Genomic DNA, 12166 nt, shown 5'->3' on the forward strand with positions numbered 1-12166 from the left:
CTGCAGCCTGCTCCCCCTTACAGCCTCCTCGCCCCTGCAGCCTGCTCTCTCCTTCACCACCACAAGGGCAGGGAGGTAAGGCCCAGGGCAGCTTCTGACTCAGACAGTAGGACTCACCTGTTGTGAAAATCCACAGAAGAACTGGTATAAAAACTGAGGGAAAATGAAGCAGACATTCTGAAAGGCAAGCCACACGCTAGTTAGTTCAACAGCACGCCGTGAGACACCTCTACCCTCCTCAGCTGTCCCGGTCATAGGCCGCATCTGCAGGAAGTGACCCCACAGTGTGCTGTGTTCTCAGAAGGGTGGATGATGGGCTGTAAAGTCTGCTCTTATTTTAATGGCACTAGGAGGCACACGTTCCGGTCGCTCCGTGAGCAGACAGCGTCCAGGGATGCCGCCTACGGAGGAATGAGGATGCAGCGGGGCCTGAGCATGGCCAGGAGAGAGTCTGAGAGTGGACGAATAAGGAGCCATCGCCAGGACGCACGGAACAACGGCCTTCCCTCAGTCACGTGACAACGCAAGGTTCCTGCTGGTTCCATGCCGAATCTGTGTGCGCAGGGGCGTGTTGCACCTCCTCTCTCAGGGACAATGCGAGGCTCCCCTCCCTGCTGGCCCTTCTGTCTCTCCCTGAGCTGCCCCTCAAAGCACCAGAGAGATGCTCAGCGCACCACGTTCAGCCGCAGCATGGACACCCTCCTACCTTATAGAAGAAGTACTGCACAAGCTCAGATATCCTAATGTAATAGAAATGCCCGTGAACGAGCAGCATCTTCTTCAGGTGCTTAAATTTCGGGACTGCATAGTCGCTGTTCCTTGCGGCCTGACGACCTTCCTTCCCAATGACGCCTGTAGGAGGAGACCCACTCTCAGCACCGTGTGAGGGGAAGCAGCAAGAAACGAAATGAGGAGCCACCAAACACTGGCGACGAGAACATTCGGACCCACACGCGCCCTGCACCTGCGCCCCTCGGTCCCGCCACCGGTCTCCCCTCCCAGCCTTGCGGGCACTGGACATGGGCAGCTTACCGATGCCCACGTGCGCCTCCAGGATCATGCTGACGTCGTTGGCACCGTCGCCGATGGCTAAAGTAATAGGGTGCTCTTTCGAAAGTTTGATTAATTTAACAATCTGGAAAATAAACAAATGCAGCATTTATCTTCTCTGTTTTGTTTGCACAGATCGCTAATTAGGCAGAAAGAACATGGATGTCAAGTCAGCCAAGGAAGACAGAACAATGATCGGCTTGGTATGAACCTCCTACGTTCAGTCTGCTCTCTGCGTGCAGGACGAATCCTCACACTGGAACCCCGACACAGTAAAGAGAAGGAAGCTAACGTGTGACTACCAGGGAATAAACCGGAAAAGGCTGGTGGGCCACTGCTATCCGCTCCTGCTACATGCACAGATTCAGCAGACGGGGTCCAGGCAGACCTCTGGGGACACCTGAACAGCACGTTCCGCTAGAAGACACGGCCATGCCAAGCTATTTGCTATCGAGCATCTATTTCTTATAAATAAGCAGCTTCTCACGCTATTTTAATCCTCAAAGTTGTCATGTGTGCAAATCCAATCTGGAAACTCAATACAATTAATAATTTCCAGCGTGTTGTCCATTTCTCGACAACTTTCTCTCCGTCTACGTGTCTAAGTGCTGCGGTTCATGGTAGAAGACTGAGAAGATGAGGAGCCACGTGAGGGCTGCCTGCCATTTCAAGATGCGAGTCTGAAACACTAACGTGTGTAAACCTTTTTGAAAATCAGTTAAAAACTGGAAAAAAGGGACCATGTAACACATGAAAATCAAACATAGAGTCCTTAGTTTGCCCATCTGGACAGGATGACATGGGTTTACGTGGAGCCTGACACAGAAGACGAGGCAGGGCAGGACCGCAGCCACACTCCTGGGTCTCAGCTGGTGCTCGTGGGCGCCCGTGGGGAGGGGGTCCTGGTGTGCCTCTAGAGGCTAGAGGGATGCTAGAAATGTGAGAAATGGCTCTTCACACGTGGTTTTCAGTGTTTTACCCTAACCCCTGCGTCAGTCTGAGAAGTGCTGCATTTCTTTCATGAACAGTTGAAGAGAGACTGGTCTCGTGCATCTCTAAAGTGGCTTGACAAAGTGAGATGTGCTGTAGGTTTACTGATGCCAGAAAGACACCCGTGCTCACACACGTCTTCTATGATGCTTTACAAAACACTGAAAAGAAACATGTCACGTGTGGGTCTCCAACAGACCACGTGGGCTGGGTAGGACAGGAGTCTGGAGTCCAACAGGCTAGAAGCCATATGCGGACTGCCAGTTTCCAAATACATCCTTGTAGACAAGTTATCCCAGTTTTCTGTGTCTCAGCACTCCTCTGTGTGATCAGCATAACGCCCCTCACACGCTATCATTCTGTAGGGGTTCAGAGCTGCATCCGTCGGGGACACCAACAGCAGGTGCGTCATAATGCACTCGCGCCCTCCCATCCTTCCTACAGAGTCTTAGAATGAGGTCCCCTCTGCACGAGAGGTCGTGCAGGGCCAGGCCTCCCAGCCTCCAGTGGGAGACGCATCCACCTGATCCAGCCAACTCTCACCTAATCACGACAAGCAAAGTAAGATCCAGGTTGGAAATTGCTACCATTTGTGCTTCTATTTAAAAAAGGTGGTGCCTTGCTGGGTTTGGAAAAAGAAAACCATGAGAGGCTGTAAGGACTAGCCGGAGGCTCTGGGTGTCTGCCTCCCCCACCACCCCCCTGGGGCCAGCTGAGATGGGGGCCGACCTGAGCCTTCTGCAGGGGCGCCATGCGACAGCACAGCACGGCGCTGCAGTTACGGCAGATCTCCAGGAAGAGCTCCCGGTAGTTGCCGCAGCTCCCGTCCTCACGGGGCTTCATGATCAGGGACAGCGCCGCTCCGTCAATGATCAAACCGTAGTCCTGCATGTCGGCTGAGAGTCTGTTCAATTACACAAATCAGAGACGTGACTCAGGAGCGAAGTGCATGGACTTAGAAGACTATCATTGTTTTTTGGATATCTGCAGCTGTTATAAACTGATTATCAAGGGATTAAGAAACTGGTATTCCTCGTTTTATCAACACAGTCTTTAGAGCACTGGACAGAACACCCTCGACCACATGTTAAAATTGAGGTTTAATTAACGTTCTCCTGCCACCGAGGCAAAGCAAACACCGAGCTCTAGCTGCGGTTTTGTGTGCACACTCCGCTACTTTGGCAAAGCCGACCGAGAGCATGTATCCTGCGGCCTGCAGAGATCAGTCTTTATTCCCAAGCCCCAGCCACGGTGGCCAGCCTCAAGCTGCAGCCCTGCCGCGAATCCCTCCTGGGCATCCTGCCTGGAGGACGTGAATTGGAAAGAACACGGTCAGAGTATGTCTTTCTGTTGGGTTTCAAAGTTACAAGAACATCCCTGATCCCCCAGAGGAGTCCTGCAGATCAGGTGAAGGGAAACATCCTTGCACTACTTATGAATAATTTAACGTTTGCATATGATGAGAAAGCTGCTTTCGCGTTATGACATTAATGAAAATCTAAAATGATTCCCATGAAGTCTTAACCTTCAATCATGGATCTGATACCAGCAAGGACAGCATTGATAAAATGTGAATATACTGCTGAATGTTCTTGGAAAAAACAACTCTTGGGCATATCCTGACAAATAAACACGAATTATTAATATTTCTCTCTCCACTCTGACAGATACCCTGAGGAATCCACGATACAGCCCGAATGCCTTATAAGCGGATTAGAATGATCTCATTCCCAATATTTTATAAATCAATCTGCATCCTTAAGCAGCATTTAAAAGTGCACACACACACACACACACACACACCTCTTCTGCAAAAAAACACACCACATTTGCTACAAAGAAATAGCCCTGGCGCATCCCGCTGGAGCTGCTAGGACCCCGGGGATGGACCCGCGCCATCCACGGGGTGCCGAGGCTGCGTGGCCCTCCCATGGCGGGAGAGGGGCACTGCCTACCCTGAGAAGTTGTCCCTGGTTAGGCCCCCGCTGTGGCGCAGGACGGTCTTGCTCAGCTCAAACAGGACGTCGTGCAGACTCTGCTCCTCGATCTTCTTGGTGGTGAGCTCGAGCAACTGCGTGTTCCTCCTGAACAGCTTGCAGGCGTAGCAGGTGGCGGCTGCCGTCTCCATCTTGTCCCCGGTGAGAACCCAGACTTTGATCCCGGCCTTCTGCAGGGCTTCTATGGTGTCGGCGGCTTTCTCCTGGAGCCTGAGCAAAGCAGAAACGAGAACACAGGCCTGAGTGTGGCATGGGAGAAGACAAGAATTCTCAAAATTTGTAACCTAGGAAACTATTTCCGTTTCCCCAAGCTAAAAAAAAAACCACACCGCTAGCTCGTGATATTACCATGAGGTACCCGAAGCTGCTTTTATACTTATGTATTTTTACAGGAAAGCACTTCCTAATTCCAAGCAGAGAAACACCCATGACGTTAAGCAGTGAAGCATCGATCTTGCATAATCGACATTCGGTGAGCACGCGGTGCTCTGTCTAGCTGGGGCTCCCCCACTTGCAGAGGATTTTAGGCAATGACAAGAAGGACCGTAACCGCCAAAAATGTCTTAACAAGGGGAATATGGAACCAGGAAAAGAGGTAGTCAGTAGTATTCACTGCCTTTTCTTTGGCATGAACTGTTGTAATTCTGCCACTTACCACACTGGAGCCCAGATACCTCTGAATATGGTAAAATACCAAGAAAGCCAGCAGGTTCCACGACTGGCTAGCGTGCACCACGAGCTGGGCACATGTCAGATGCCGTGGAAAGCATTCTGCCTGCGATGAATCCCCTCCACCAGAGCTCATGGGGCGAGCCTCCGTTAGCAACCCTGTGCTAGGTGCGGAAAACCCAGAGCTCGTGGGGTGGACAGACTCGTGCAAGGATGGGCGGCTCACACACTGGTCAGGCCGCCGTGCTGTGCGTGGACATCTGCCTCATTTGGGACCTGCCATTCTTTCTAGATTTTAGCGTCTGGGCTTTCAATAGCTGTGTGAAGTAATGTGCCGTGTCCCCACCCAGCACTGACGGGATGGGATCCTAACTGGGGTGACGCAATGAGACTCAGCAAGCTTCCTCGGCAAAGCCTTGTACTCACATGACCTCAGCATTCCAGGGACATGGAAAACATCTCTACTTTCATCAGTTTTTTTGAAAATGGAAACTGAGGACCTGAAAGGTCATCCTGCGGAGACGTTGGTCAGGGATTTTAGGGAAATGATTTGTGACTGAATATCATCACTTCAAACCTGCTGGTCCCCAACTGCCCCTGGGCACCTACTCTGTTTTCGAGGTCCCGACTCCCCACTGAGTTGATCTGCTCCCTCGGCCCTCATGAGGGTGTGCAGACTCGGTTCCCCCATCCAGACTCTCCTCTCCCTAACCTCCTTCGAGGACCGTCCCACTCTTCCCCAGGCAAACGCACCCCAATGCACGTCCCCCTCCCTCCTAGCACAGCAGACCCTCGGTGGTGTCACGTTCTAAAGCCCGTCCTGAGCACAAGCTACCCCCCCCCCGGGTTGGTGCCTGGACCCCCGCCTGACTGACGGGAGGGGCTTAAGTCACCAAACCGAAGTCAAACACATCACCTGACACCTTACTGAAATTGGGAAGCTGCGGAATGCTTGTTAAAAACACCGGAAAACTAGGATTCCAGTAAGGACTTAAACGTCGGGCCCACTTACACCTTAAAGACTTTGAACCTTTACGGGAAATAAACTTTCAGTAAATGCCCTCACATTTCTACTTCATTCTGTTAAATTGGGGCATTTTTTCTTTTCCTTTCCGTCCACGGTCTCAAGTCGCAATAGTGACATGCCCGCGTCTCAGTGTGCTAGGCCTGAACTCACGTCCAGCCTCATCGCAGAATGGCGGTGGATGGGCTGCTCCGTCATCGGAGCACGGGAAGACACTGGCTTGGTAATCTTACCAGTGGTTAGTCATGGTTTTTGCAATATTCTACTTCACGGTTTTACATTTCTTCAATGAGAAATGAGAAATACACCTGAATACGTTCACATCTAAAACGTTACACTTGGACTTGGAAAGGGCTAGTGACAAATTTAGGAACAGAATTAATTATGACTGAACTCTACAGAATGATTTAAAAATGACCGTCTCTCTTGACTACTGATGACACGGTGTGAACGTGCCAACCGTTCTGGTCTGTCTGGCAAAGCGTGAATGTCAGGTCCTTATCCACGGAAAGTCAAACACCGTCCAGGCACGACCTCCTGGTGATGCCACCCCGAGGCCAGTCTCGTCCTACTGCGGACGCACGTCCATGTGAAGACATGAGGTGCCACGGCCAGTCCCCCAGGCACCCCACGGGCCCTGCAGCCTCAGAGCGCCACCTCTTACTTCTGAAGCTGGGCGTGGCGCGTACGTCACCTGTCCTCCACAGCCGTGGCGCCGAGCAGGATGAGGTCCTTCTCTACTTGCTCGTAGGCCTCCGCTAGCTTCCTCTCTCGGTCCTGAAGAGCCACTTTGGCGGCCTGCAGCAGCGCACAAACACCTTCGTATTCTTCCGGAACAAGCCTTTTGTAGGCAACGCACAAGGTTCGAAGTCCCTCCTGCAGGAAACAGCACAGTGCTTCATGTGAATTCAAGTGTCACTCTGCTGGAATTTTATCTTTCAAGAGCTTTCCCAATATCCCCTCTCGCTAATCAGAAGGACTAACTACAGAATTGTAAGTCAATGAGCCCTCAAGGTGATGAGTCATTACATCTGAATTATTTATATCCACGTTCAATATAGACAATCCTTATAGATTACAAAATTTCACACAGGTAAGCATGGGAATACAAATCGGAGCCGTGAAAACATAAGACTTTGTTCTTTTATTCTGACGAATAAAGAGTTAAGCTTTTTTTTGGGTAGTAATTTAAGATTTTATTGTAAATATCAAGTGATATTTCTAAAGTAACACTTTTTACATGGGGAGTTGGTAATACGGTTTGGTCCTCCTTAGCAACCACTGAAGGAAAACTACTCAGTTGTTTATCAAACCTACTGGGTCCACAGGACAAAGAAATAAGAATCCAAGAACAGTGGATTTACTGTGATCATAACTCCGGTGACACAGAGAACACGTGTCACCAGCGAGCGAGACACCGTCGGTGCCCGAGGGCCACACACGGAGTGCTTCGATCCCATCAATAAAAGTTTCCTTCCCGTCAAGACGAAGCAAACCATCACAATGGTCTGACTGATGCTCTAAGGACGACTTCCCTTCTGTCTTCCCTGACTCCATGAATCCTAGGAAAAGAGCCAGAATCCTCCTATACAGTCAGTCCAAATTCTGGGAGAATCCTGGTTTGTAAGATTTTAAAAAGATTTTCCAGTATAGGAGTTTAAATTTCCCACAAGTGCCAGAAAACCCTTCGCATTTCTCACGATTCCTCAGACCTCCAAATGCGGCTGAAGGACACAATCACAGTGCGGCTAATCTCTCCTATTGTCCCAGTTCTTCAAAGAGTTGCCATGAATGGTAAGCAGAGCTTTCAGAAATAAAAAAAGAAGTTTGTTTTTAAAAGTGGATATGGGATTTCTGCTTGTGGAGCCAGGGAGTAGACACTTATTCCTGATTCCTCCGAAGTACTACCCAGACCCCGAACACTGTATATAAAACAACACCGATGTACAAACAAAGCCAGACAGATACACCACAAGAAAAGAAAGCTAAAAAACAATATCCCTTCCAAATACAGATGCAAAAATCCTTAGCAAAGTACCAGCAAATTGAATCTAAGAGCATATCTGCAGGATTATGCACTAGGACCGAGTGGACTTCTCCCAGGGAGGCAAGGATGATTCAGTAAGGGAAGATCAGTCCAGGTAACTCATGAGAGCAGCAGAATAAAGGGAAAGGCCCCCGTGATCATCTCAGTTGACGCAGAAAAAGCATCTCACAAAATCCAACATCTTTTCATAATAAAAACCACTCCCATAAACTAGGAATAGAAAGGAATTTCTCCAATGCCGCAGAGACATTAATGAAAACCCCACATACTGTGAAATGCTGGAAGACAGAAAGCTTTGCCCCTAAATCAGGAACAAGACCCGGATGCCCACTTTGGCCCTTGTATCCAGCACAGCCTTGGAATTCCTAACCAGAGCAACTAAGCAAGAAAAGAAAAGGCATCCAAATTGTAAAGGAAGAGCTAATGTCACCTCTGTTCACAGATACGATGAAAACCCTGAAGATTCCACAGAAAAACACTGGATCTGACAAATTCAGGAAATGGTCGAAATACAAAGTCAACATATAAAAATCAGTTGCGTTAAGAAGGAAAAGATTTGCAGACTGGAAACTACAGTATGTTGCCAGGAGAAGTTACAGAAGACCGAGGGGAACAGAAAGGCGCCCCGACAGTCCTAACGACTCCACCCAAAGCCATCCACGGAGTGGGTGCAAACCCCCAGCAACAGCCCAATGGCTAAACACAGCCCAACACTTGTGCGGCATCTCAAAGTTCTGAGATCAGCCAACAGTTTCATAAAAGAACAACAAAGTTGAAGGACCCATGCTTCCTGATTTCAAAACTTACTGGAAAGGGACAGTCATCAAAACTACTGCTGGCAATAAGACAGAGAACAATGGAGAAGAATGGAGCCTCCCGTGCATGGCCGGGGGATTTTCGACATGGGCGCCAGGACCATTCAACAGGGAAGGGCGTCTAACCCACAAACGGTGCTGGGAAGACTGCACAGCCACCTTGGAAAGAATGAGGTTGGACCCTTCCTCAAGCCACTTACAAGATTAACTCAGAATCGATCACAGCCTCCATGCAAGAGCTAACACCAGGAAACTCTTGGGGAAAAAGCACAGGAAAATCTTCATGACCTTGGGTTAGGAATGTGACAGTAAATACACGAAATACCCAGGAGAGGTTAAGTATGGGGGGACGGAAGGCAGAGTAGAGGTTAGCAGGGGCTGGGGGAGCGTGGAAGGGGCAGATTTTGCTTTGTGGGTACGGTTTCTATTTGGGGTGATGGCTGTTACTTAATGTCAACGAATCACAAGCTGACGACAGCTGCCTGGCAGATTTTATGTTCTGTGTATTAACCACAACAAGAAATGGATCACAGATTTAAACATAAAACATACAAGTATAAAACATAGAGGAAAACACAGAAGAGAGCACTCGGCACCTAAAGTGATAAAGAACTTAGGCATGACACCAACGTGGGACATGCAAAGGAAAACGGACAGGACAGACGTCCTCTGAATTAAAAACGTTTGCTCTGCAAAATACCCTGTTGAGAGAACGAAAGAAGCTGGAAATGAAAGGAACTATTTGCGAATCACAAATATGATGAAGAATTAACATCTTAAACTTTTAAAGAACTATAAAATTCAACCTAAAAATAAAACAAAAAAATCCCACCAAACGATCCTCTTAGAAAGTGGGCAAAACACAAGCAAGGGCGTATTGCTGCAGACGACCCGCACGAGAGCTCACTGGAGGCGGCGGCCACCGGCCTCTGCGGGGCGCTCGCTGCAGACCGGAGACACGGCCCTGAACGGTGCAGACACCAGAAAATGGGTGGGAGTTTCTTAAAAGACTAAATGCTCTCTTACATCATGTTCCTGGGCGTTCACCCCAGAGAAATGAAAATCTATGTCCACACCACCTGGACACGAATTACACGCAGGTTTATTTCTGGCGGCTTCACACTGGAAACAACCCCAACGTCTTCCCACAGAAGGACGAGAAGGTGGTATGTCCACACCGTGCACGCTGCTCGGCTTGAAGAGGAACCAATGTTGGCCCCTCCGTACCGTCACATTTCCATCGCACTCTTGAAATGACAAGCGCCTGCAGAGGGCAGACGGGCACGGTGGGCAGGGCCGGGTGGGCCAGGAGCGGGGTTGGGAGCAGGGCCGGGAGCAGGGACGGGAGCGGGCAGCTCGGCTCTGCACCTCCATGCGGGGGGGGCCAGGACGCCACACAAGTGACACGGTGACGGACTGCAGTGTGGACCAACACCTGCTCCCAGGCTTCGATGTGCACTCCACGTGGGGAAGATGCGAGGAGACGCGGTCACCCCTCTGCACGATCCTTACAGCTTCCTGAGACTCCACAACCGTCTCCACGTACAGGTGTCCCCGCTCAGGCCTGCAGAGTTGGGGGGTTCCTGGCACGGGGACTGCAGCAGCCCCTCGAGCGTCTGCAGAGGGCCGGTGGGCGCGTGAGGGGCTCCCCAGGCCGGAGACAGACCTTCAGGAGGGAGAGGGGATGGTGCCTTCCCAGGAGCCGGGCTGGAGACCCCGCAGTTCACAGGGGCTTCCCCTCTGCATGGGGGAGAACTCGCTCCCCTTGAGCGACGTCCTGGACCCACCTCACATGCCATAAAGCCGCCGTCTGAACAGAACAATGGCTCCGGGAACCAAGCCATGCCCGATGGGAACACAGGGCTCCCCCGCAGCCAACAGGGCGGTGTCCTCAGGCCGTCCCGTGAAAGGCCAGCAGCACGCACGGGGGCTAAGAGCGTTACCGACAGCGAGGCCACAACCCCAGCTGAGGCGCACGCAGACCCGCCACAAGGGCGGAGCTGGTGGAGAAACACGTCAAGCGGCCACCGTTATGCGCGACCGAAAGCTAAATCCACACACGCAGCTGAGAGAAACCCCCATCGTCTGAGACGGGATGCGCTCGGCAACGACTTGGAGCCCAGAAGACACGGCGCGCGAGAGGAGGGGGTGTGAAGACAGGCGACAGAAAGTCCCCAAAACGAAACTGAAAACGCTACGACCGAGCACCGTATCCCACGGGGCACTGGGCGTCCTGGGAAGGTGGGGGCAGAAAAAATATCGGAAGACATCCTGGCTGAACGCTCCCCGCTTAATTACAAAACCACAAAGCCCCAAACCCAAGAGGCCCGGGCAGCCTGAGCAGGCGTGAAGGGGCCGCGCCAGAGCCCACCCCGACCGACAGCCCGAACGCTGCCCCCGAAGACGGGATGCAGACAGAGAACAGACAGCCGGCCCCTCGAGCAAACGGAAACGCGAGGCCGTCCCGGCCGTTTCTGCAATGGCCGCACTCGGAGACAAGCCCCAGGTGCGTCAAGAGGGCGGTCCTGCACCGGCCGCCGAGCGGAGAACACGTGTGCCGACGCTCCGACGCGCCCTGGCACGATCGCCAGCACCACCGCGGAGCGCCATCCGCCCCCCCCCCCGGAGCGCCCTCCCCCCCCCCCCCCCCGAAGCCCCCTCCCCCCCCCCCCCCCCCCCGCGGAGCGCCATCTGTCCTGGGAGCTGCTCTGAAGGAGGGCAAGAGACGCGGGGACCAAACACCTGGCGCAAACTAGCGCCAGAGGCAAGGTTATTAGAAAGCGTGGAGGAGAGAGTTTAAAACCGGTTACGGCCGTAAGGGGCCTCAGGACTGGGAAGCCACGCCGCCCGCCCCCCGTGTGCAGGTGAGGGCCGGGGCCAGCGTCCTTCCCCATGAGGAGACGCCGTCTCTGGGGCGCACGCAGCAGCTGTTCTCAGGGAACACCCCGCGTCTGCTGTGGGTCCCCGTCCCCCGAGAGAAGGGGGCGATGGAGACCCCAGGGCGGCGGGGAGCATCCTCCCAGCATCCTGGGCGCAGGCCCTGGGGTCCGGGCGGTGACCGCGCAGTGGCCAGGGTCTGCGCGGACGGTAGACAGGCCTGTGGCCTGCGTGACGGTGTGGTGACCAGCGCGGCCGGCGGCCCAGCCGTCTGTGGCGGAACGAGGCCGCCCGTCGTTTCAGACCCAGCGCTGACTGCCTCGCAGGCGGGGCCGCCCCTCGGGGAGGACCTGGCGCACCGGTAGCGACCCCCAGCACCCAGAGACGGCGGCACGTGCGCGGGTGCCCGTGGGCGCTGCACGGAGGCCCTCCCTTCCGTCAACGGGACCCTCGCCTCTGTGGGCAGCGCGCGGAGTGACCCCGACCCTCCCACACACCAGGGCTCCATCATCTGCGCCTCCTTCGGGGTCGCTGCCGACTCGGGGCATCAGGGCAGTGCCTCCCTTGGCCAGCAGGTGTCAACAGGCACCGGCACACGGACTCGAAGCCAGGGCCCATCCCACCCCCCACACAGCCCCCGCACACCCCGCCCACCCCTCCCCCCCACCCCGCACACAGCCCCCGCACACCCCGCCCA

General features: G+C 53.1%; 1 protein-coding gene across 7 annotated transcripts in view; it reads right to left on the reverse strand.

Moving 5' to 3' along the window:
- ATP11A (ATPase phospholipid transporting 11A) overlaps positions 1-12166 on the reverse strand; it is a 121257-nt gene that overhangs the window by 19931 nt on the left and 89160 nt on the right. For all 7 annotated transcript variants that reach the window (XM_032402591.1, XM_032402596.1, XM_032402589.1 and 4 more), the window contains exons 18-23: positions 6425-6606; positions 3996-4247; positions 2770-2944; positions 1033-1135; positions 707-852; positions 118-177 (exon numbers count right to left, since the gene is read on the reverse strand). In XM_032402591.1, the coding sequence (XP_032258482.1) occupies positions 118-177; positions 707-852; positions 1033-1135; positions 2770-2944; positions 3996-4247; positions 6425-6606 (918 nt within the window). The remainder of the gene's footprint in view (positions 1-117; positions 178-706; positions 853-1032; positions 1136-2769; positions 2945-3995; positions 4248-6424; positions 6607-12166) is intronic.

Source organism: Phoca vitulina, unplaced genomic scaffold, assembly GCF_004348235.1.
Source record: "Phoca vitulina isolate PV1807 unplaced genomic scaffold, GSC_HSeal_1.0 scaffold5, whole genome shotgun sequence".
Taxonomy (NCBI): Eukaryota; Metazoa; Chordata; class Mammalia; order Carnivora; family Phocidae; genus Phoca; species Phoca vitulina.